Source organism: Anser cygnoides, chromosome 18 (genome assembly GCF_040182565.1).
Source record: "Anser cygnoides isolate HZ-2024a breed goose chromosome 18, Taihu_goose_T2T_genome, whole genome shotgun sequence".
Taxonomy (NCBI): Eukaryota; Metazoa; Chordata; class Aves; order Anseriformes; family Anatidae; genus Anser; species Anser cygnoides.
Window position 1 is genome coordinate 6,355,414 of NC_089890.1, and position 21,824 is coordinate 6,377,237.

The 21,824-nt window shown below is 45.9% G+C and overlaps 1 protein-coding gene across 4 annotated transcripts in view; it reads right to left on the reverse strand.

Moving 5' to 3' along the window:
• Positions 1–21,824, reverse strand: part of AP2B1 (adaptor related protein complex 2 subunit beta 1) — an 80,901-nt gene that overhangs the window by 30,098 nt on the left and 28,979 nt on the right. For all 4 annotated transcript variants that reach the window (XM_048067998.2, XM_066979702.1, XM_066979701.1 and 1 more), the window contains exons 7-14: positions 21,547–21,768; positions 20,492–20,612; positions 18,199–18,294; positions 13,555–13,670; positions 12,257–12,422; positions 11,637–11,735; positions 8,392–8,651; positions 4,220–4,412 (exon numbers count right to left, since the gene is read on the reverse strand). In XM_048067998.2, the coding sequence (XP_047923955.1) occupies positions 4,220–4,412; positions 8,392–8,651; positions 11,637–11,735; positions 12,257–12,422; positions 13,555–13,670; positions 18,199–18,294; positions 20,492–20,612; positions 21,547–21,768 (1,273 nt within the window). The remainder of the gene's footprint in view (positions 1–4,219; positions 4,413–8,391; positions 8,652–11,636; positions 11,736–12,256; positions 12,423–13,554; positions 13,671–18,198; positions 18,295–20,491; positions 20,613–21,546; positions 21,769–21,824) is intronic.

Genomic DNA, 21,824 nt, shown 5'->3' on the forward strand with positions numbered 1-21,824 from the left:
TGCCGGGCAGCAGAGCTCTCGTGCCCTGGGATTTTCAGTGCAAATGAGCACACAAAAAGGTTTAAAGACAAAATGACCCTAGCTTATTACAGCGCCCTTTGTAGGACTGCATCAAGAGCAAACGAGGAGCTGGAGAGCTGCCTGTACCCTGCACGAAGCGTAGCCACTGGGATCCTGCTGCAAGGGGACGCAGCATCAAAGGCCAGCTCTCAGCATCCTGCAACTTGCTGTCCGAGCAAATTTTGCTTCTCCCACGTTAGTGGCCGCTATCACTGAGTAACACTTCAGAGCTGGCGATCTCAAGCTTTGTAACAGTGACCTTGGTCAGCATTTTACAGAAAAGCAAGCAGAAGTGAGGAGGAGAAGAGCTGCGCGGGGCTGAGAGGGGCACACCGTGGAGCATACTCAGTTCTGGCTCTGTTCGCTGCAGAACAGCTCTCCGTAAGTCGTGTAGCAAGTCTGATCTGGTTAAAAGCAAAGCATATCTTGTTCTTGTACTAACAGCCCCCTTTTTTTTTTTTTTAATTTGTTAACACATGCTCAGCATCTGTGCACGCACGATATGCACGTTACATTTAATACCAATTACAGGACTTGCTATGGAAATAAAATATCGGTTATTCCCTAAAGAAATTAACCTCTCAAGCAGCTGGAGTCTCACTGGCCATAGAAATAAGAACCTACCAATAGTGAGGAAAATTCAAGCAAACAATGTTAATCTGGTGTTCATCCAGTTTTATAGCATGCTGCCTCCTTTCAAATGCTTGCAAGAAAACAACACTATGGTTTAAGAAACAAATGCTGAATGACGTCTGCCGTGGAAGTTAACGCTTCTGTTATCTTCCCAGTTAGTCCTGTCGGGACTTTGGCTGCAAGAGCGTCCTTCTGAAGACAGACACCCTCTCCCCAAAAAGAAGGCATTACCAAATATACAAGGCCTGCAACCAGCAACCTGATCGAGTGGGAGGTGTCCCTGCTCACGGCAGGGGGGTTGGAACTAGATGATCTTTGAGGTCCCTTCCAACCCAAACCATTTGGTGGAGCATCCAAAGGGATCAACCCATGACACTGAGGGGATGTGACACAGTGGCTGAGAGCCTGCCAGCAGCCTCTTCCAGACCTTCAGCTGCCTTTGTGACACTCGCGGTACTGACACCACCTCACCATGGCAGGAACAGCCCATGATTTCATACATCAACGCCAGCACATCCCAAACCATTTTCTTCCTCTGCAGCAGAGAGGCTTCGCTGGTTTTCAAGCAGTTGCGTGCAAAATGGAAGCAGGGCTTGAGACTGACTGCTCTGCTCTGACAGGTCACCTGAGGTACGTCCCCACTCAGGCTATGCAGGGATGGTGCCAGAGACATAATGCAGAAAATCTGCTGCATTTGAATACCTCGTGTTCCTCTCTGGTCAGCTGAGATCCAGAAGGGATCTGCTTGTGATGAGCAGAAAACCAAGACTGACAGCAGGGGTGAGAGAAACTCCATCGCTGGGAGTCGTGAAAAGGACTGCAGGCGAAGCCCTGCTGGAAACACTCAGGGCTGCCTGAGATCAGCCCCCTCCCATGGTCCAGTACCCTTCTTTACACTCCTAAGGTGGTAAGAGGGATGGGAAAAGACAGGCCAGAGCAGTGTGCACACAGAGGAAGACTCTGCCTCGCCATCCAGCACCAAACAGGCTTACTTTCTTGCAGAACAAGGAGCTAAAGTGAAATAAACTCTTTCCGGTCTGAGCAAAGAGAGAGAGACTGCTCACACCGCTCCACGCAAGGGAACGGGTGCCGCGTTCAATCTTCCCAGCGAAGCAGAGGAATGAAATACATTTGAAAAAGTACTTGAGGAGGAACAGAGAAGGATACTCCACCGCTGAGGGAGTCAGGCAGTGATATAACACACAAAGTGTGCGGCTAAGCCGTCTGGAAGAGAGAGAGGGAAGGGCTGCCCCAGCAGGAACCTGAATGCAACACAATAAGGACAGGGGAAGAAGATCTTATTTCAAGCTCCAGCTCCACTGCCTGCCTGACAATGCAAGCGCCCGTCATCCCTGGCCATTTCTAGCTCCCGGGGAAGGGCGAGGAGCTCAGCCCTTCCTCCAGGAGGCTCCTGGGGACACCTCTCACCCACTCACCACACTTATAAGTCAGGCACACACATACCTGCATCCTGAGCCTCTCTTTTTGGCCCTGCACAACCATGCCTAAGACCCAAGCGCCGATCCCCTTGGCTGGCCAAGCAGCGCAGAGACGCTGCCGAGCGATGTAGTTAATTCCAGCTCAGGGTAACTCAGCTGGGTTCTTTTTAAACACATGTCCACAGCAATAAACAAAGGCAGATCTCACTCACTTGCACACAGGCCAGGCTCATTAGGGAATGAAAAGCCAGAGAAATACAGAGCTTTACCAGGACAAAATTCGCCTGTACGTGTGAGGGATAAGGAGAAGATGGGACATTTGATCCAAGAGAACTCCAGCAGAAAGCATTCTGGGGGAACAACATCATTCAGGGTTTTGTTTAGTGCTCTCCCCACCTAATAATGCAGCTGAGCCAGCGCTGGTGCACACAGCCCCAGGCACCACTTCTCCCCGGTCCAGAAACAGTCACTTCGTTAGCTACCACCCCACAGCCCATCCATTTATTTAAGGCTCGAGAAAAATATGAAGTAAAAGCCTACTATCATCTCAACTAGCAGCTCTCCTGCCCAAGTGGGTCACTGAATTAAGCCCATTAATGCCAACTGATAGGGAAATATTTTCCCCAAACCAAGCTTCAGTCCTTCTGCCATGTCCGTTAATTTGCCTCTGATACTAACAAGGAACAGAGGGCTACGAGAGGTGGAAGGAGGGCTACAAAGAGGCTGGAAGACAGCACAGAGAAATTTAAGTCCTGCTCATTTCGAATTGCTGCTGTCTTCTGCGATGCCTCAGCACAATTAAGGATTCTGCAGTTTCTTAGTTACAGCTCTTGCAATGCAGAGCAAAGGCTGCAAAGGTCACTGCCCTGCGCTGTGCATTCCCAGCAACACGGGCTGAAAACCTGCCCTCGTCCCCTATCCCTGGGAGAAAAGCAGATTCCCCAGCTGCCATCTGCCCCCCGGATGGCACAGACTGAAGTACGCCTGAGCTCCACGAACACCGATGCCATTATGGGTTAGCCTGTTTCCAGTTCATTAGCTCATGAAACACCAGAGCTGGAGAGGTGTTTAACATCTGCTTTAATAAGACTGTGGCAGCTTAAGAAAGTATCTTTGGCAAACAGGAATCCGGTGCAGTGGGGTTCCTACAGCTGCTCCTGCTTCTCAGAACCGAAGCACACCTAAACAGGCACACAGACAACTTGGCCCTGCTCACTGGAAGCCAAACCTCACACCAAAGCGAAACAAATCCACTGCAGGTCTGCAACCCACGCAGCTGTGCTCACTGGGGTGGTCTTATTTGGGTTACATGGTGCAAGTACAGCTGGCCTGCTCCTCATCCCACTGGTGAGCCCCGAGGCTGAACACATCCCAAGCTGACGGTGACCACTTCTCCCTTCCTGGCTGCCACCAGTGTAAGATCGCAGCCCCCAGCTCCTCCCCGCTGCAGCGGTCTCCTCACTAGCAGATCATCTCACTGCAGCTTCTTCTCAGCTCTCACCCCAGAGCAGATGCAATATGTGATCATTCATACTCAGGGCCTGACCCTTTTAGGCCCTGAATGCCCCCTGTGTCTGCTGCAGCAAGGGGAGGGCTGCGCAGCAGCTTCCCTCTCGACCTAACTGCAATTAAGACATTACTGATACTAAACCATGACACGCTCTGGAGAATATATAAATGGGATGACCCAGGGCTACAGCCCGCAGCCCTGAGCTTTGCATTGAAATTCAATAGGGTTGGGAACGGGGTGGAACAAACGCCCTCCTGAATGGGAGTCAGAACTAATTACAAAACAGTGCTGCACTTTACACGTTTAAAACAACTTTCTAGTTTTTTTCTACAGGCAGAAAAAGCATGAAAACAAACATGCCCACTGAGCGCAGGGATTCTACTGCATGCACCAACATTCATTTTAGAGCAGGAAAACCTGCTGAAAATTGGTACCGCTTAAATCCTATTGGAGTTTGAGGTCTCAGCACTGGTGAGCTTAAGGATCCGAGCATTACAAGCACAAGTGAAGGCTTTGCAGAGATGAGCACAGCTCCAATTATTTCACATCAGCTGAAGGTAAAGAGCACGCTGCTTACCAGGCTGTCCAGCCCTCCTCCCAGGAGGTCCACGGCACCCATCTGCATGGAGGACACTTGGGGAACGTTGACGGGGGGTCCCAGGTCCAGGTTGAGAAGGTCGCCCAGAAGGTCGCCCTGCGATGGGATGACCTGGGGCTGCTCCAGGTTCGTAGCGGCTGTTGTGCCCACGGGGCTATCTCCTGCGTCAGTGCTGCGGGTGGGAGCAACAAGAGGCAGAGGAGAGAGAAGTCGGTCACCTTCAGCCTCCAGCTTCAGGTTGCCAGCATGGGGAAACACAGCAAGAGGTAGCCCACGAGCAGGAAGCAGCTAAAGGATTACCCTAGCAGCTGACCTAACCATTGCTGTGTACGAGGTGCTCTGTGCTTGCAAGTGGTCCTTCAACAAATGCTTTGAGCACAAGGACCTGCCATGCATTGTGCACGATTTGCAGTTCACAAAAGGGAATTTTCAGGTGTGAAATCCTTCCCCCCTCCCCGCAGAATCACAGACCTCTCTAAAATCACGAGCCGTATGTACTACATAGACCACGGCACTGAAAACAAACACTTCCCAACTCAGAAAGAGCCTATGGAGGTGATTTTTAGACCACTGGACCTGGAGAGCTACACATAAACCTGAAAAAAAATCCCAGCTTCCTCAGAGACCTAACACTGATATAACCCTTAAGCCCTTACTCTAACTGGTGCAAACTCAACCACTCCCTACAGATCCAGACTTAACACCTTCTACTGACCTGCAGCAAGGTCCACCACTTTCCTAATTAAAGACCTCAATCTAAAACTGGCACCTCCCTTCCACCAATAACATCCTTTTCTCTGCATTAGCAGACATACTAATTACTAGTCTAGAAATGCCTCAAACAAATTCCAAAAGTTTCTCACCAGAAACAGTCTGGCTATCTTTTATATCCATTTGCCACTGAGTTTTACGAGGGAAAAAAAAACCACCAGTAACACTCACTGTAGCTCCCGGAGAGCTCATTACAACATATTTATTCTTTAAATCCAGACACGCGAATATTTTAGATGACTTCAAATCTATTCTGTGTCCTGCTGCCAACAGAAACTGACAGAATTATTTCCAGCTCGTATTACTGCGGATGCGGCCAACAGGTAATTGCATAGAAACGCCACGGGAATTAGTGTACTGACAAGGTGTTTTAACACTGGGGCTCTTTTCTAAGGATTGCAGCTGCTGGTTTTGAGTAGCCACGATCCTCTTCCTTATCCCTACTCAGCTGCTGAGGGGAAAGCTTTAGCACCACAGTGTAAGTTGCTACCAACTTGGTGCCAAGAGGGAAAGATGCAGCATAAGGGCTGCTGAATGAATTAGTTACCAGGCAGCGACAGAAAGGATTGAAAACTTCTTTGCATTAAAAGCTTTAGACCTCTAATAGCACTAATATTAGCTGTCCTCTCTGCTTCTGCCTTCGGCAGGGAGACTTCTGAGTATGCCGAACAGCTAGCTAAAACATTTCTGAAGAGCGAGTGGTTACCGTGATCCACTCCCACCCCCAACCTGAGAACGGGAAAGAACAGCATGTATGAGCAGAGGCACATTACAAGCTGGTAGTGCACACACTTGGTTCGTTCCCAGTATATAATCCCTTTAACACTACACCTCTTCAACACTTACTCATCCTTCTTCTGATGGAGATAAAGCAATCCCTTCAAGGTCTTGTTTAACTGCAGTTGCCCCAAAGCCCAGCACGAAATTAGGAAGGGACGAAGCTAAGTCAGTTTGTATTAAAAAAACAACAAAAAACAACCAAGCCTTCTATTTGCTGTACAGAACAGACCTTTTTTAAGGAGATTTGTATATACACCTTTGTATTTTCTTCGGAAGAAAAGAAAGGAATTAAGAGTATGAGGGTTATAAAGGGCCAAAAGACTTGATAAAGGTTTTCTTGCTTGAAGTCTTGGACAGTGGCAAGCAGTTGGGTTTCCTGTCCTACATTGCTTTGTATGGAAATACACCTCTGCATCCACTGCAAGGGAGTGTATTCTGCCAACCACAACCACCTCCTCCTACATTTACACCCAGAAAAGCACCGAACAGCTAATTCTGCCCATCTACTCAAGGAAAAGCTATCTTTACCCTCTTAAGCCACATTCATTGCAGACATCCCCGCACTCCCACCTCTATCTCACTGCACAATCTGAAGGAAAACCTCAGTCTGTAGTGGACAGGTCGGCCACCAGAACGGTCATCGCCGGAGTGCAGAAGTAGCAAAGACGACTCCAAACAGCTGGCTGATGTTATCTGCCACTGGACACCCTTAAACTTCTTTAAGAGGACAAATTTTCACGTACCTCTTTGTGCATCTTTTCACACACATTCAGCACTAGGAAAAGGCAAACTGGTTTCTTAGCATTCAGTAAAGATGTACTGGCTGCACAGATTCAGGCTTGCCACAGCCTGCACCCGCGGTGCTGCTCTCTGTACTTCCAGGGCTGCACGTGGCCACCCAGTACGCTGGAACATGGTGCAAGTAGGCCTTGGCATCAGCCTGATCAATCTGTCCTTTTACTGACAGGAAAGCAGAAAGTCACAATAACGGGGCCTCTTTACGAGTGACCTCACTTCGGAGAAGCTTGGCGTGTCACTAACAACAACACTTTTTTGTTTTTTTAATTTACCAAGCAGGCTAAAGCACTGCATCAGCATTCAGCCCTTTACACTTTCCCACTGCTCTGGCTTCCTCACCTTACCACTGGTGATTAAGCCCTGAAGGCTTTCTCTTGAAGTAATGGGTAATTCAGTAGTAAGCAGCACAAGGGCAATGTACAACACTGCTATAATGAGAAAAAAAACGGGGAAAGTTGACTGTCTGGGCACTAGCTTCGAGTGTGTTGTATACACAGAAGCCAGTAAAAAGATTACTCCTTGCAGTAGCTGAATTCCTTGAGTTAATTAAACCCCTCTGTTCATTCCTGTACTGAAACAAGTGTATGGGAAGGGTGCTAACATGGGAGGCCAAAGCTACCCCCAACCCAGCTTATTTTGCTATTGAGGCAAATCTTGAAGCTGAGCGAAGCATCCACTGCTTTTCTTGCCTGACTGGTAGAGTTGTGCTTGCTGGTCCTGGGTCAGTGCAGCCAGACTTGATCTCATAGGCAGGGAGAAAACAACTCAGCTTCTCAAAGCTAGTCATATGACAGAAATAGCTTTAGTTGCTAAGAATAGCAGAGAAGTGGTATCAGAAAATAGAAAAGAAGCGGCATCGCACACTGATTTATCAGTGCAACGGCAAAAAATAGCACTCCAAATGTCACTTTGGGAATATTATTAAAAGATAAGCCTGGATACTTTGCCTCCTGCTGTAAAGCAGACTTATATTTGTAATTAATACCATTAGCAAATAGCACTGCTTACCTGAATGAGGAACCATGGGAACAGGCTCAACAGCAGCACCACCACAGCCTGGGACTGCTGCAATGCCTGCTCTTGCAGACCTAACCCACTTTCAGGACTGTGATTATGGGGAAACATTAAAGCTCCAGATAATAAGCTGAAGCATTTTTTCCCCAAAGGTTAGACAGAACAACATTAGTCTAGGCATTTTGTTTTAAGCCTGAACAGTATTCAGTGACAGGGCCTAGACGGCTTTTACGCTCCCCTTGCTTTACAGGCACCGAGTAAAAGAGGTAGCCTTGTTCATCCTTCCCCATTTCACATTCTAACCACAGAAGATCCCTGTTCTTGCCAGTTCCAGGAACCTGGTATTATTCTACGCAACTGAGGCTTGTAAAGCTGTCCCATCACTGAAGCAAAAACTCTTACACAACCAAAGTGTACCCTTCTGTAAGATACTTGCTTTCACTGCTCCTCCTCCTGAAATATGCCCTTTTACCACCTATCCACCTTCTGCTTTGCTAGCCCAGCTCTCAAGTCAGAGACCTTATAGCCAGAGTCTTCCCCAAAAACATTAAAGTTCTTGTGTGAGGAGAAGTTATATGATACTTCTCCTGTCTTTTGACCCAGGAACTCAGAAGCTACACACCCAGAATTAAATCCTACAATGAAACGGCTCCTTGAATGATCCACAAGCCTCTACACAATCAGTAAAAAAGCAAGGAGTATTTTAGAAGACCCATGTGTCTTTAGGACTGTTTACTAGCAAGAAACAACCAAACCTGCTCATTATCACCAGCGCTGTCTCAGCTTACCTCCCGTGGTGAATTGGCAAGTGCTTGCGGTGGATACCGTGGCTCCCCTCCACAAAAGCGTTGGGTGGCTTGTGGTACACCGAAGCCAGAGATCCAATATGGCAGATCAGCTCGTCCAGCAGAGTTGGTTCAATCAGATCGGTCTCTTCAGAAATCAGGGGCTTTTCTGACAGGACCACTTCTTTGGCAGTCACCGGGTCCGTGGAAAGAAGGCGCCAGTAGATGTAGCCACGGTCCCGCAGGTCTGGGTTGTCAGAGTCCTACGACAGAACAATGCATCAGTCACGGTTCTAAAGGGGACTAACTCCTCTGATCACTTAATTTTTCTAGCAGTGGTTCTGGTGGATTAAAAAAACAAAACACGAAACAACCATCCAGTAGTGACAATCATCAATTTCAGAATGAAGTTATAAACTGTTGTGATGTACATCGCAAAATTAAAAACAAATCCCAAAGCATTAATGCCTGGCTTCCTAACCAAAGAGTTGACTCATCTGGTCAGGGAGCAAAAAGTCCCTGGATTTACACATCCCCCAGCTGCCCCGTCCCACAGAATATCATCTGCTTTCCTGACACTTAAAAGAAATCAGGAAAACTCCAAGGGGTTGTGGACAGGAGAAAAGAGGGTGAATCAAAATGACCATCGCACACTAAGAATAAACATGTTATATTCTGTATTGCAACAGAAAGATTCAGAATTCCTAGAAATATACGCCTTACGCAAGGGCATTCACTGGACAAAGAGACCCTGCAGAGCTACAGGATAGATCTTAATAAGCAGTATTCTTCACAACAAAAGAGGCCTTATTTACCCTGCATCTTAGTTATCTAATGAAGTATGGGGAGATACTAATGGTACATGGTAAAGACACCTCATCAGTTCTCCAGCTGTCAATAATATCCTTGTTTTACTGCAGACAGTCCTGCCGCAGCATGAATTAACTTCTCTCCTTTTCAAACAGCTCTGCCCAGGACAACAAAGTAAGTGGTGATAGCTTGCAGCTAGTGTTCTAGGGATAGACAGGTGCTGGGGTTTTATGCTGTAGTGTAACATGTTCGAACTGTTCATTGAAGAAAGAGCTGGGATTTTTAATCCCCATGTCAGGAGAACAATAGGGTAGATGCTACTGAGGTTTTTTTCCTGAAAAATTCTGCCAATATATCCTACACCTCATTAGACTTCCTCCTTGGCATTTCTTTTGCTCTTCTGTGATCTCATTCACATTGCTGCTGACCTGCTGTAACCTGCCTCTCTGCCCTCTGTCTCAAGACATTCTCAGGCACACAGCAAAACCTTTACTTGTAATGAGGCTGGGCACGCTAAACTCGTTTTGCTCACAAGGACCTAGATACATTGTCTGGGTCAACTGACAGATTTCTCTGCAGTGCTGTTTTTCAGTTTGATGGCGGAGTTGTGAACTCTTTACACCCGTTGCCCTTAGCAATTCCTACCAGGATGTCCTCATCCTGCCTTCAGCAGGCAGTTCAAGATCAGACAGGGCCTTTGCAAGGGCAGACATGAAAGACCACGCGCTCCTACCTACTTTCAGGGACATCCAGATTCAGGACTGACTGTTTCTTCCTACAGCCAAATAAACAGACTTGAAACTTTAGTAAATTTACTGGAAAAAGAGGCTCAGATCTTTCCTTTCCACATTTCTCCTAATTCTCCAGTCTCCAGGGCCTGCATGCACACCTGCAGAGCATACCAATGAACCCATGCTAGCTCAGTTACCCACCCATGCCAGACAGACAACAGCAATGAAGATGTAGAGGCTCTGTGCCATCCGTTAGGTTACAGGCTTGCTAGGGACCTTGATCACTACTCCACATCTGTGTCCCTCCCATCCCCAGCTGCTTCAGTGCTATTTTTACCAGTGTTGGCTGGATTACACTGGCTCCTGCTACAATCACACCTGCAGTTTGCTGCGCAGACATACCCTAAGAGGCACTCAAAGTGCAACAATACCTAAGCTGGGGAAAGAAACACACATGTAATTACTCCCCCACTCAAGTGAAAAACAGTATCTCTACCTAGAAATCAGACCTTGAAGCATAAGGCTTTTTAGTGTTTTTCATCCAGTTATCCTACATTGACTTATTATTCATATAAAATACAAAAAGCCAGACTGAATCAACATTTGTGACAAACAGAGAAAAAACAGACGCCTATTATATTCCTAGGGTGCCATTAAGTGTTTTATGACTCAGCAGAGTGGGTTTTAACACTTAGTACCTTTCCTCTGTTGGCTTAGACAAATGATATACCCAGCCACTGGCCCAACCCTCTCTAAAAAAGAGCCAAGAGCCTGCCTAATAGCAGATTTTGAACACTCAGAAGCAAGAAGAGCAGGCTAGGTTTCTTGTGCCTGCCCAATGCACCACCTCCAGCTGGATGAATAGAAGTACCAAGAAGTCCATAGCCATGACTTCTTCCAGCAAAGAGGGCCAAAAAGGCTAGCTGATGACTGCTTCTGAGCAGAAAACCTGGAGTCAATCGCTGCCCATTCAGTGCAGTCAGGTGTATTTTCCTCAGTTGGTACGGTAGGTCTGCAGAGGAAATGCTCTTTCTGGGCTACATCACGGCGCAGGGAGTGCAGTAGGTTCAGCTGAGTCTCACTCCTACCACCACCACATCTCTGCTTCCGTCCTCCAGAACTACAGCGCTCCTTTCTTTCAGCTCAAGCCCAGCCCTACCTGCAGTGATCTGAGCTCACAACTCAGCTCCTCATGCATAACGAATCTGGAATCTTAACCCACTGTTACAGCCTCCAACAAAGCTGCCACATTGGTTGACAGCATCCAAGTACAAAGGAAAAAACTAAACCTTATTTCTTTTGTTTTTATAGCACCGTTTAAGCTTTGCTGTTCACAGAACAAAGTCTTTGCTTGGCCCTATCCCTCTGTCAGAGCAGCAGATGTTTTAATTGCAAGCCACCTTTCAAGAAGAAGGCATTTTGGTTTCTTCAAAACCCCACCCTGCGCCTAACATTTAATTTGGTGGGGGAATGTGGAAGGATTTAGGATGAAGCAAGAGCTAAGAAGTAGAGAGCAGACACCAGATGGCATGGTAACAGGCACAGAGCAGCTCTTAATGGAGTCAACCCCCTTCTCTTCGGGAGAGAGGAAAACATGCCTGAACCCTATCTACCAGCAAGGCTGATCAGTCCAGCAGATGGGACACAGCACACTGCCTGCCAGCACAGGGTCGGGAGGACTCTGGTTCACTGTGCATCTTGGCTTACCTGCGTGGCCAGGCTGAGGACCTGCTGAACCAGCTCCTGGGTCTCAGAAGGCTTTTTTAAGAACAGCTTCACTATAGCAGTCAGCAGGGTGAGCTGCACCTAAGAGAAAGGTACACAGGAGAGAGATTAGAGTCAGCCTTGCTTTAGCAATGTGTCCTGGGTCTCAACATCCTTTAGTAGTATAAAATTCACATCCCATAGTTTCTAACAGCATTACACTATTCTTTGCCAGGGAAACCCAGTATAACGAAAAATCAGACTCTTGCCCATTGTAAAATACTTTTGCAAACAAGTCCCTGATCAGTACACTGAGATTTATGTAATATTTTGATGCATTTCATCACCATTCTTCTGTACATTCTCGTCCCTAGTAGGGCTATTCCTCAAGAAGTATCCAACATGCAGAAAGCCTTACTGTTCTGTCTTATTCATCCACCAAAAAAAAAAAAAGTTTGGGAGATAAGACAAAACAAATCTGCAGAGTCCCAAGATTTTTATTTTAGCTAAATATTGAAGTTTTCATTGGGAGATATTTCTGACTACTACAGTAATATTTACAGTTCGTCCCACAGACACACTGCATGAAACACTACAGGCAAGATGTATAACACAATTTTTACCTGAGTACTTTCATCATGAAAGCCCTCCAGAAAACTCTCCAACAGCTCATCTGCATTGTCAATCCTTTCTGCGTATTCACCCACTATCCAGATCATGGCAGCTCTGGCATCTGGCTCATCCAGGGAATCTAGGTTCTCACACAGGGTGGCAATGATGCTTTCGTACCTAATTTATCAGAATACAGGTGGGTTACTAGGGTGAATTCAACTTGCGTTACTCCATCTCTGCCCACATTATTCCGCAGAGAATCCTGCACTGAATTACAATGTCTAGTATTCCTATGCAACATGAAATAAACAGCATTTTCACTCAACTGACAATATTCCTAGGCTTTTTCTTTCCCCAGGCTGAGTGCTAAGATCTCACAGGGTCCTCAAGAGCTTCACAGTTTCTGTAATCAGCAAGACCACCCAGATGTGGAATTCAAGACAAAACTGCCTCCCTTTCATTTTTGCTAAAGGGTTGTTTTATCCAAATAGGTCAAACCATGAATCTGTGCCCGACCCTGCAGCCTCACTAGCATCTTCAGACTTCAACTCTAAAATTGGATATTACACTTCCCCAAAGGCTTTGCTGTAAAACAGACAATACCCCACACTAGTTATTTAGCTTCCCCGATCCCCGTGCGTGGGTATCCCTGTCATAAACACGCAATCTATCTTCTAACTGACAGCAGAAATTGCCAGAGAGACCTGCAGATGTCCCACATTACTTTTTAGGTGATCATGAAGTCTCTGCTGAAAGACACTACTGCACTATTTTGTAGCTGAAGAGACAGTGTTTTATTGCACAAACTGCTTAAAATAAGACGAATACTGCCCAAGCCAGAGAGAACACTTGATGGAGAAAGCCAGCAGCATTTTGTTCAGCACAATCTGCCTGGAATTTCAGACCATGAAAGCCATGAATTTGCAGGAGACTGTATATAATATCCTTGTAAAATAGACGAGGGAAAACAGAAGCCTAATGCTGCAAACTTGGTCAAATTTTCCTTCTGGCATCCTCTGCGAGATCTTTACTTGCTTTTGATGAAGTCTTATACTTAGCATGCATACAGAGTTGGGCAAAGGAAAAGCTTTCCACTTGAATTAATTCTGTCAGGCTGGTATCTTGTCTGGAGCTGACATCTGAATCCTGCCACACTAGCAGCTAGGACCAGAACGGACACTGCTTTTCAGAAAGAAAACCACCTTGGCTTCAGTGGCCTGGTAAGCTATTCGGACTGGGGTTTGCATTGCTGTACTGCGATGATAAAACAGACAAAAGCTTCCAAAAGCGTTGCAGTTCTTTCACCTACTTGTTGGGGTACTTGCGGAAGATGTCTCTGATTACCACGATGGCCTCCTGGACCACGTAGTTGACCTTGGTCTGGATGAGGTCCAGCAGTGTGCTCACACAGCGCTCTGCAGATTGCTGGGGGGAAGAACACAAACACCACAATTAAAACAAGTTGAAGAACTACTACTGCCACGGCACAAGCTGAGGAACCTGGTATGTATGAAGATACGAAAGGCCAAGAGGGGAAAAATAAAAGCACTCCAGCTACCAACTCGATACGTGTCCAGAAAACCCTGCAGGGTAACAAGTGTCTGTTAACCAGGGAATTTAGGATACTAGACAACGGAGAGACCAACTGACTCCAACTCCTGCAAAAAATAAAATAAAAATGGTGAAAGCAACTGTGCCAGTAGATGGCTGGATGATCATGCAAGAGATATTAAGAAAATTGCCTGCATTACTACTTATACCACCCTCGTGCTGGCTAGCAGGTGAAACATGTCACTGTATAAGCTCTCTTGGACTTGGCCAGGCCATGGCAATCAGGGCTGAGAGACTTGGGGGTGAGGTCACTAGCAATGTGTGAAAATACAGTCATAAACAGAAATCCAGCTGTTGCCAATGCAGCTTTCACACTAAGTTCCTAATTCCCAGCTACAGACCCTGTAGGATAACAAGGACTGGTCGCTGGCATGCTCCAGGAACAAGAACTGGAGTTAGAGGCAAACAATTCAGGGAGGTCTGTTCCCAAATAGCAGTGAGGCAGGACAACACGGGAGCAACAAACTCCAGCACTAGAGAGTCAGAAATAAGGATAGTGATTTGGCTATTAGCAGAGCACATATGAAGCCTCATTACACAGCTGGTGATTAATGTGAGAAGCAGACTGCTCATGACACTGCCTAGGCAGTCACCATCAGCACATTCATAAAGCATTCAGGATCAAGACAGATGTCGTAGGGCACAAACAATAGCATCGTAGGTGGATTTTTCAATTCAAGTGAGCTAATAGTCCCCTCCGCTTTTACAGCTCTCGAAGGCTGGGCAGGAGGCAGAGGAATGAAATGGCATTTGAGTAAGTTGCAGGAATCAGTTTTTTGAGAATGGGCAAAAATCTCAAGGACAAACCTGATGACTTGTACAGCTAAATTTAGGACAAGCAAAGACTAAAAACCTCACTGTGATATTTGCCTGCCCTCGTGACTGTTGCAGTGGTATCTTACAAACACAGCCTACAAGCACAAACAGTGCTAATGCCAGCACGGGGATCAGCCAAGGAGGCACTTTATAAACCAGCATTTGCACTATCTTTGCAAACTGGTACCATGAGACTCTCCCCTGAAATCCACACCAAATAAAAATATTTAAACTCCTCTGGTTTTGATACAATACCTCTCCCTCCTTAACATGACTTCGTACTCACTATGCCGCTACAGAGGCAGTGAAAAGATAGTCCAACAACATCCTGCTCTGATCTCTTCTCTTGATCAGGAGGAATTTGAGCCTGTGAACTGGATGACTCTTCGGTTTCCTGGAGACTGACCAAGGGCCCTGGCTCAACACAGACCAATGTCACTCGCAGCAAGAACCTCACTCGAAGTCCTTACAGGCTAGATGCTCCAGAGCTTGTAATTTCATCTCTTGCAATTTATCAACTGACCTTAAGATTTACCTGGGGTAAACCTGTCCTAAGCCAAATCCTCTTTACAGCATCTACAGCATCGTTTGCTGTTTACAGCTCAAGCAAATGCAGCCCTCTCAGAGCTTACAAGCAGCAAAGTTTCAAGAGATGAAGATTTCAAGGAAAAGCAAATTAAGGCTTATTTTTCTTTTCTTTAGATGCTTTGAAGCATGATTCTTCCAGGAAGAGTACAACATCCACTTTGAAATACACAGTATTGATTTCGAGCCCAAGAGTCCCTTGGAAAGCAAGCCATCACGTGGGCACATGCTCAGTACAGCAGTCCTCAAGTCCCTGCAACAAAACACATCTCAGCTCACCCCATCCTTTGTAAACACATTGCTGTTTGAAGGTGGATGTCCCCGGGGGCCGCAGTGCTCTGCAAACTGATGAAAGAGTGCCCCCAAAAGAACAGCTCTCGAGGTGGCATGAGAAAGGACAACCATCCAGCCAAACTTGCTTTGGTGTTCTGTAGCAACCAAACGAAAGTCTGCAAGATGACTGAGTTACCACACTCAGTCATAAGCCTCAAAGGTTTCTAAGAGCTCGTCTGCCAGCAGAATGTCCTGGAACCAAGACAAATCCCCCTCTAACACGGTGCCTGCTGTTTCTCCTTTGCTCTAGAGTAATCACTGTTCTTACGACATCCATGTCATTTCCTTTTCCTCGGAGGGGAACAGGAGCAGGGCTTTGTTTCCTTACAATCTAAGAGGCAGATGGCTTCTTCATCTACTGCTGCCCGTGGAACAAACCAACAGACAACCCACAGATACCCCACAGATACCTTCACCCTATGCTAAACCACACAGTTTGCTGCAGACGCACCCAAGCTAACTTTGACCCTAGCTAGTCTATCCTTGCAAAACAATCCGACATCCCCCAAACCCATATGACAACTTAAATCTGGACAAAATCCACCAACCCTGCTATTCAGCATGCGTACTGCTTACATTTCCGCAATGAGCACCACTGCTACTCTTAGCACTGTGCACTGCTGCACAACAAAGGTACTGCCACATTTGCTCTACGGCTCAAGTCACAGCAGACAAATTTATTTTACTGTCTTACTCTTCTAGGAGAGATAATTAGACAAAAGGTAGGATCCTTGAAGGCAGAGCTGAGGTTCCCTGTGAACACTCATTCATCAACAGCTCCTGCCGGCTGCGTCCTATGTCAAAAAGCAGATTTCTAAGCCTTGGGAACCTGGACACTGATGGCTGTGAAAATGCTCTTCCATTAGTCATAACTCACAGAACAAACAGCCTCTAGTAAACACAGATGCGCTGGGGACAGGGATTAACCTACAGATGAGGACACTGTAATGAGTTGTTCTATATTTGCCCTCAAATTTGGCTCTTGTCAGAGGAGTAAACAGACCTCATCTTTAGCAGCAGTGTCTTCAAAGGAGCGCTGCTGAAAAAAAGCAAGGTTAACTCTACTTGAGAGATTCTCAATTATACAGTTACAGGGTCACTGCAAATTTGCTGGGGAATTATTATCAGCCCTGCGTGCACTGAATGCAACTCTGGCATGGCATCCAGGATAGGAGTGAAGAGTGTAGAAGATGAGGGTGAGAAAGGGTGAAAACTTCTAAACCATCTTGATGCTGCAAGAACACACCACCTGTCATGTGAAACCAGGACAGACACAGGGCCAAGTCCTACTGAGAAGTCCCTGCTGGGCACTAAAGCAAGCTTGTGCTCCGCGGTACAAAGACCTCAACAAAAAGGGCTGCCACCAGCTTCTTTTAACTTCTCAGTAGCCTTCTTTAATGCTCAAGAGCATTTCCTACCGTCACTGCTGTGGCTTCTCCCAGACAGCCTCCTGCCTGCAGGCAGGATAGAGGGAGCACTCTGTATTTTGAAACGCAGACTTGACACAGAGGCAGTGATCACCTGCTCTGTTGGCCCCACTTAAAAGGAAGCCCACTGCAGCGATAAGCCTTTACAAGCCAAAGGAGGGAAGAGGAAGCTGCGCAGGAAGAGGCTGTCATTTCTCTCAAGAGGACAAAGTTGGTGCCCTCTTTGTGCAGACTTACAGTGGTTTAGCTGAAACAAGGGAAACCTGTGCACTGACACTGTACTCAGCCAGGCATGATTAGGTTATTTAAATCTGCTGCCAGTCAGTGCTCATGGGAATACACTTTAGCAAAAGCTAAATAAGCTCAGCTGAAATTAGACCACTTATGTGACATTTTACACTCGTTTATCAGTTTACTGAAAAGTATCAACACCACAGCATAAGTCATCTCTCTCGCTTTGCAGCCTCTCTGAGCTCCTGTCAGGCACACTGGATTTATTTGCGGGGAGTTTAACAAATTAAAAGCTGTTCTATTACGAGCATTTGGTGGATGTTCAACTGGCAGAGGACATTTCAAACTGTTGTTTTGGATAACTACAAGGGTTCTTGGGAATGTATTTGCATAAGCAGCTAGGCTGAAGAGAGCACACCCCAAATGAAGCCACAGGCTACATGGACCTTCAAAACTAGATAAGCAGATGGAGTGAGTCCACGTTTGTGCAAGTTGTTCTTAAGTGACCCCAGGCTCCCTAACTCTTAGCTGAACTCTCTCTGTTCAGCTGAAGGGAGGAGGGGGGATACAAAACATGTAGTACTGAGTTCCTCTGCACAATCTCTTTTCCTTCCCCCTTCAAAAGGTCAGACCACAGCTGTTAAAGGAGGACCTCGTGAATAAGTGGTCATTGTTCCACTGGTGCCAACACAGTAAAATATTCCACCAAGAATGATTTTGCTGCCTGGCCCTGCCTGCAAGCTGATGTCTGAGAGAAGCACACCACCCTCTTGCAACGTACTCAGCCAGAGCTCACAGCTAAGCTGTTCAGCTGGGGCATGATGTATCCAGGTCACCGTCACCAGCACAGGAGCAAAGAAACTTTGCATAATATGGGAATGAGATGGAAAAGCCTAATATTGTTTTTGGAGTCTGAGAAGCACGGAAAACCTCAAGTTTCAGGTACTTGCCTCAACCTTGATGGCACAGCGACCGATTGCTCGGACAGCCTTGCGAACAAAGTCAACATCCACCTCAGTAGCATATTCCTTCAGCTCTGCCAGGACCTGCAAAGCAAGCACACCAACGTGAGGCCGGGGTCACACTGGGAGAACGCCCACCCGACAAGCGATGCCACTTGAACAACAGAACACAAGCAGGATGAATTCTTCCACAGCTAGCCACACGCATTCAAAGCAAACACAGTCAAAGCTTGTAATCGATTTCTACCTCTGAAACCAACACCACTGGGGGGGAAAAATGGCTTGGAGTAGGCAGCCAGACTTGGTTCAGGCTGGCTGAAGCCAAAACATGGCTCCATGAAGATCCCCTGACCAAAAGCTGGAGACAAGATCAGCCCTGCCAAGCTTTAATATTACAACTCCTCCTTATGGTGATGCTATAGTGAAGTAGGGTTCACCATATCCATGCACATAGATTTTATGTACAGTTTATTGTACTTTTGTTCTACAGCCACTGTATGCAAAGCTCTAAGCAACAATTTCTGATCTCTCCTCTTCTGCGCTGAGGTGAATCCCTGGATCCCTGCTGGATCAGGAAAGAGGAGAAGGAGATCCGAAGACATCCTGAAACAGCTCTACAGATTAAAAACGATGTAAAGATTTTTCCCATATTAAGATTTCTTCTACCGGGAGGGGGGTGCTAATGGAAACTGAACAAGGGCTTAAACCAAGACCTACTGGGATCTTACAAACCACTAAATAAAAAGCCACTTCATCTTAAATAAAATCACTTTAAAAAATGATTACAAAAAAGACCCTATGCAATTTATACCCTTCTCAGAATCTCATGTTTCAGTTTCTCACACATGACATCAGGGATTTCACGTCGATGTCACCAATAGATTGCAAGGGAGAACTGAACAGCACAAAGCAAGACAGTTGTTTGAAAAATCTATAGTGAATGCCAATTCCTCAGAACAATGACAAGATAAAGAGGCCTTGAAGGGCCAGACTGCAGACAAATAAATCTACAAGGAGTAGACGGGACATCTGTGTTTTGAAGTTTTATTATTGCCTTAGATGATCTACACTGCACAGTACTTAGTACCCAGGTTTGGTAGTTTATGCCTTCCAAATGCTGCTCGAGTCTGAGCACCTCAGACACAAGCACTGTGCTGCCTTGGTTTAGAGCAGGCATGCAGATTACGCGTCTTGACAAGCTGCACGGGGAGGAAGAGAGTGGAAGCCTGTTCTCAGTGGGTCTCATTTCAGTGCATACTTCTGACAAAGCTTAGTTTGTTTTTAGGAATGCCTCTTTAGAACCAGGTAAGGATTTATTTATTAATCTGCAGATCCCGGTTCCAGACTGTGTCCCCCAGGCACGACTGCCTTTCATCCAAAGAACTTGCATTATCTAAACATTATGCATTAAAATTGGTATGGAGCCTACCAAGAATACATAGAAAATTCTGAATACATTCTCATGGAAACTGATTTTTAAAATGTTTTCCATGTACCCATCACAAAAGGGGCATGAATTACCTTGCTCTGTTCCAAAACAAACAAGACAAACAAACAAAAAAATCCCAAAGAACAGACGAGAGAGCTGAAGGGAGCTGCTTAAAAACGTCACATTAAATGAAGTTGCTTTTTGACAATTATGATAGGACAGTAAGAGCATTAGCCAGATGCATTACTCATTCTGCATTAACATAAGGCCTTGTGACCAGGGCGGCATTTGAGAACGCTTCCTTTCTTTTCAGAATTTGAATTAAACTACATTAAAACCAAAAGAATCTATACTGTAAAGTGGTCTCAACTTAGTTTAGCTCTAGCTTTGGAAAGTTTCCACCCTGGAAGCAAGTTAAGTTAAAATAAAGGTTATTGTAGCTCTGAAGAATGCCTGTACAATGGTGTAATAATTTAACTAACACACTTGAAATTCACACTTCAGTAATGTTTGACCTTTTTGAATGCCTCCATTACAGGCACACCTCTCTCACTTGAAACAAGCCTCTCATTCTAACCTCAGCTCTAGCAGTGACTCATTTGACAGGAGACATCAGCTCTCCTGGAAATGTAATCTCTGAGATGATCTGCCTAATTGTCACGACTCCTGGTACCTCCAGTTACATTATGGAGGCAACTCCATAATTTAGGCAATCCTTTCCATTAAGCAGCTGCAAAGAGCACAGGGATAGTGATGTCTAACAGCCAGGACACTGGCAATAGCTGCACACATCCTCTCCCAAGGACCTTCCCCAGAACACATGCAGGATCCATTAGAACTTGTTTAGCTGACCTGGGCAATGTTCGCTTGAGAAGCCAGGCGGATCATGATGTCCAGTTTCTCCAGCTTGACATAGATGGGGTCGTTGTACTTCACGAAGAACACCTTGATTTCCTGCTTCAGGATTTCAGGCCTGAAGGAAACATAATGTTGTTTCACCCAAGACTGGTACAAACAGTGGGCTCTATCCTAATTAAAGGTACCTTCAGTTTAGAAATCTACCCGAACTTTCACTGAAAAGCAGAATGGTGCTATTTTGTGTCTGAGACACGCACCAAACATGAGAACAATAATATGAAGGAAGTCAGTAGGCTAGAGAAAACAATTGTTTAAATACAAAATACAGTATCTAAGTCTATCTAACCATATCTATGTCTCCACCTCCATTTGAATTGCTGAGCCAAGCACGTCTGACAGTCAGTGAACATCACTGTTTTCAATGAAAGTGTAACACCCTTATCTCAATGCAGAACCCACTGACTGACAAACTCATTTTTTGCTTTCACCTAGAAGATACCAGATACCAGTCCCATTGCACAGTAACTCTTCCGTAAATGCAATCGGGTAAAAAAATAGGAAAAAAAATAGGTAAAAAGTTAAAGGTAAAAAGGTGTCATCCCACCTTTCCAGTAGGGACCAACAGTACCCAGGCACGTGAATGCAAGTAAACTGGTTAAAAAAACAACCCACTGTACATCATTATATCACCAGTCTGGTTTTGTGCTCAAGAGCAAATAGCATAAAGGATGTTGAGTTTCTACAGGTCACTACAACCTCTGCAGTTACACCCTCCTCCCTCTATGCAATCTGATTTACAGTGTTGTAGGAGGACACTTCTCGCTGCGCTTAAAAAGGCAGCGAAGAGAGAGGCAGGTAAAAAAGCACTGTATGACACTGGTATCACGAGTGCGCTGTAAAGACAACTTATGTAAGCTACCAGAGTCACAAGACTGCTTAATCCATCCCTTGAAGGGGCTGAACCTGGATTAAATGCAGTTCTGTGTACGTGGAAATACCTGAAGGTCTGAGATAACACACCCAGGAATAACACTCCTTCAAGGTTTTACCTTTTTTGCACAATCAAGTTGATGTTCCTCAGGGCAACATACTGAACTTCAGGCTCTCCAGACAGCAGGGTAACCAGCGGAGGGGCAAGTTTCTTAAGCAGCATGTTGTAGTAGTCGGAGTCCTTGGGCAGAAGTTCCAGGAACTTCATCAAAACTTTCACTGCTGACAGTACCACTGCCGAGTTGGCGTGAGACAGCCGAGGGGTCACCCGTTCACAAATACTGGAAATAGAGGAGTAAGAAAGGGTTCGCATTTATTTCAGAAATGTCAAATATTT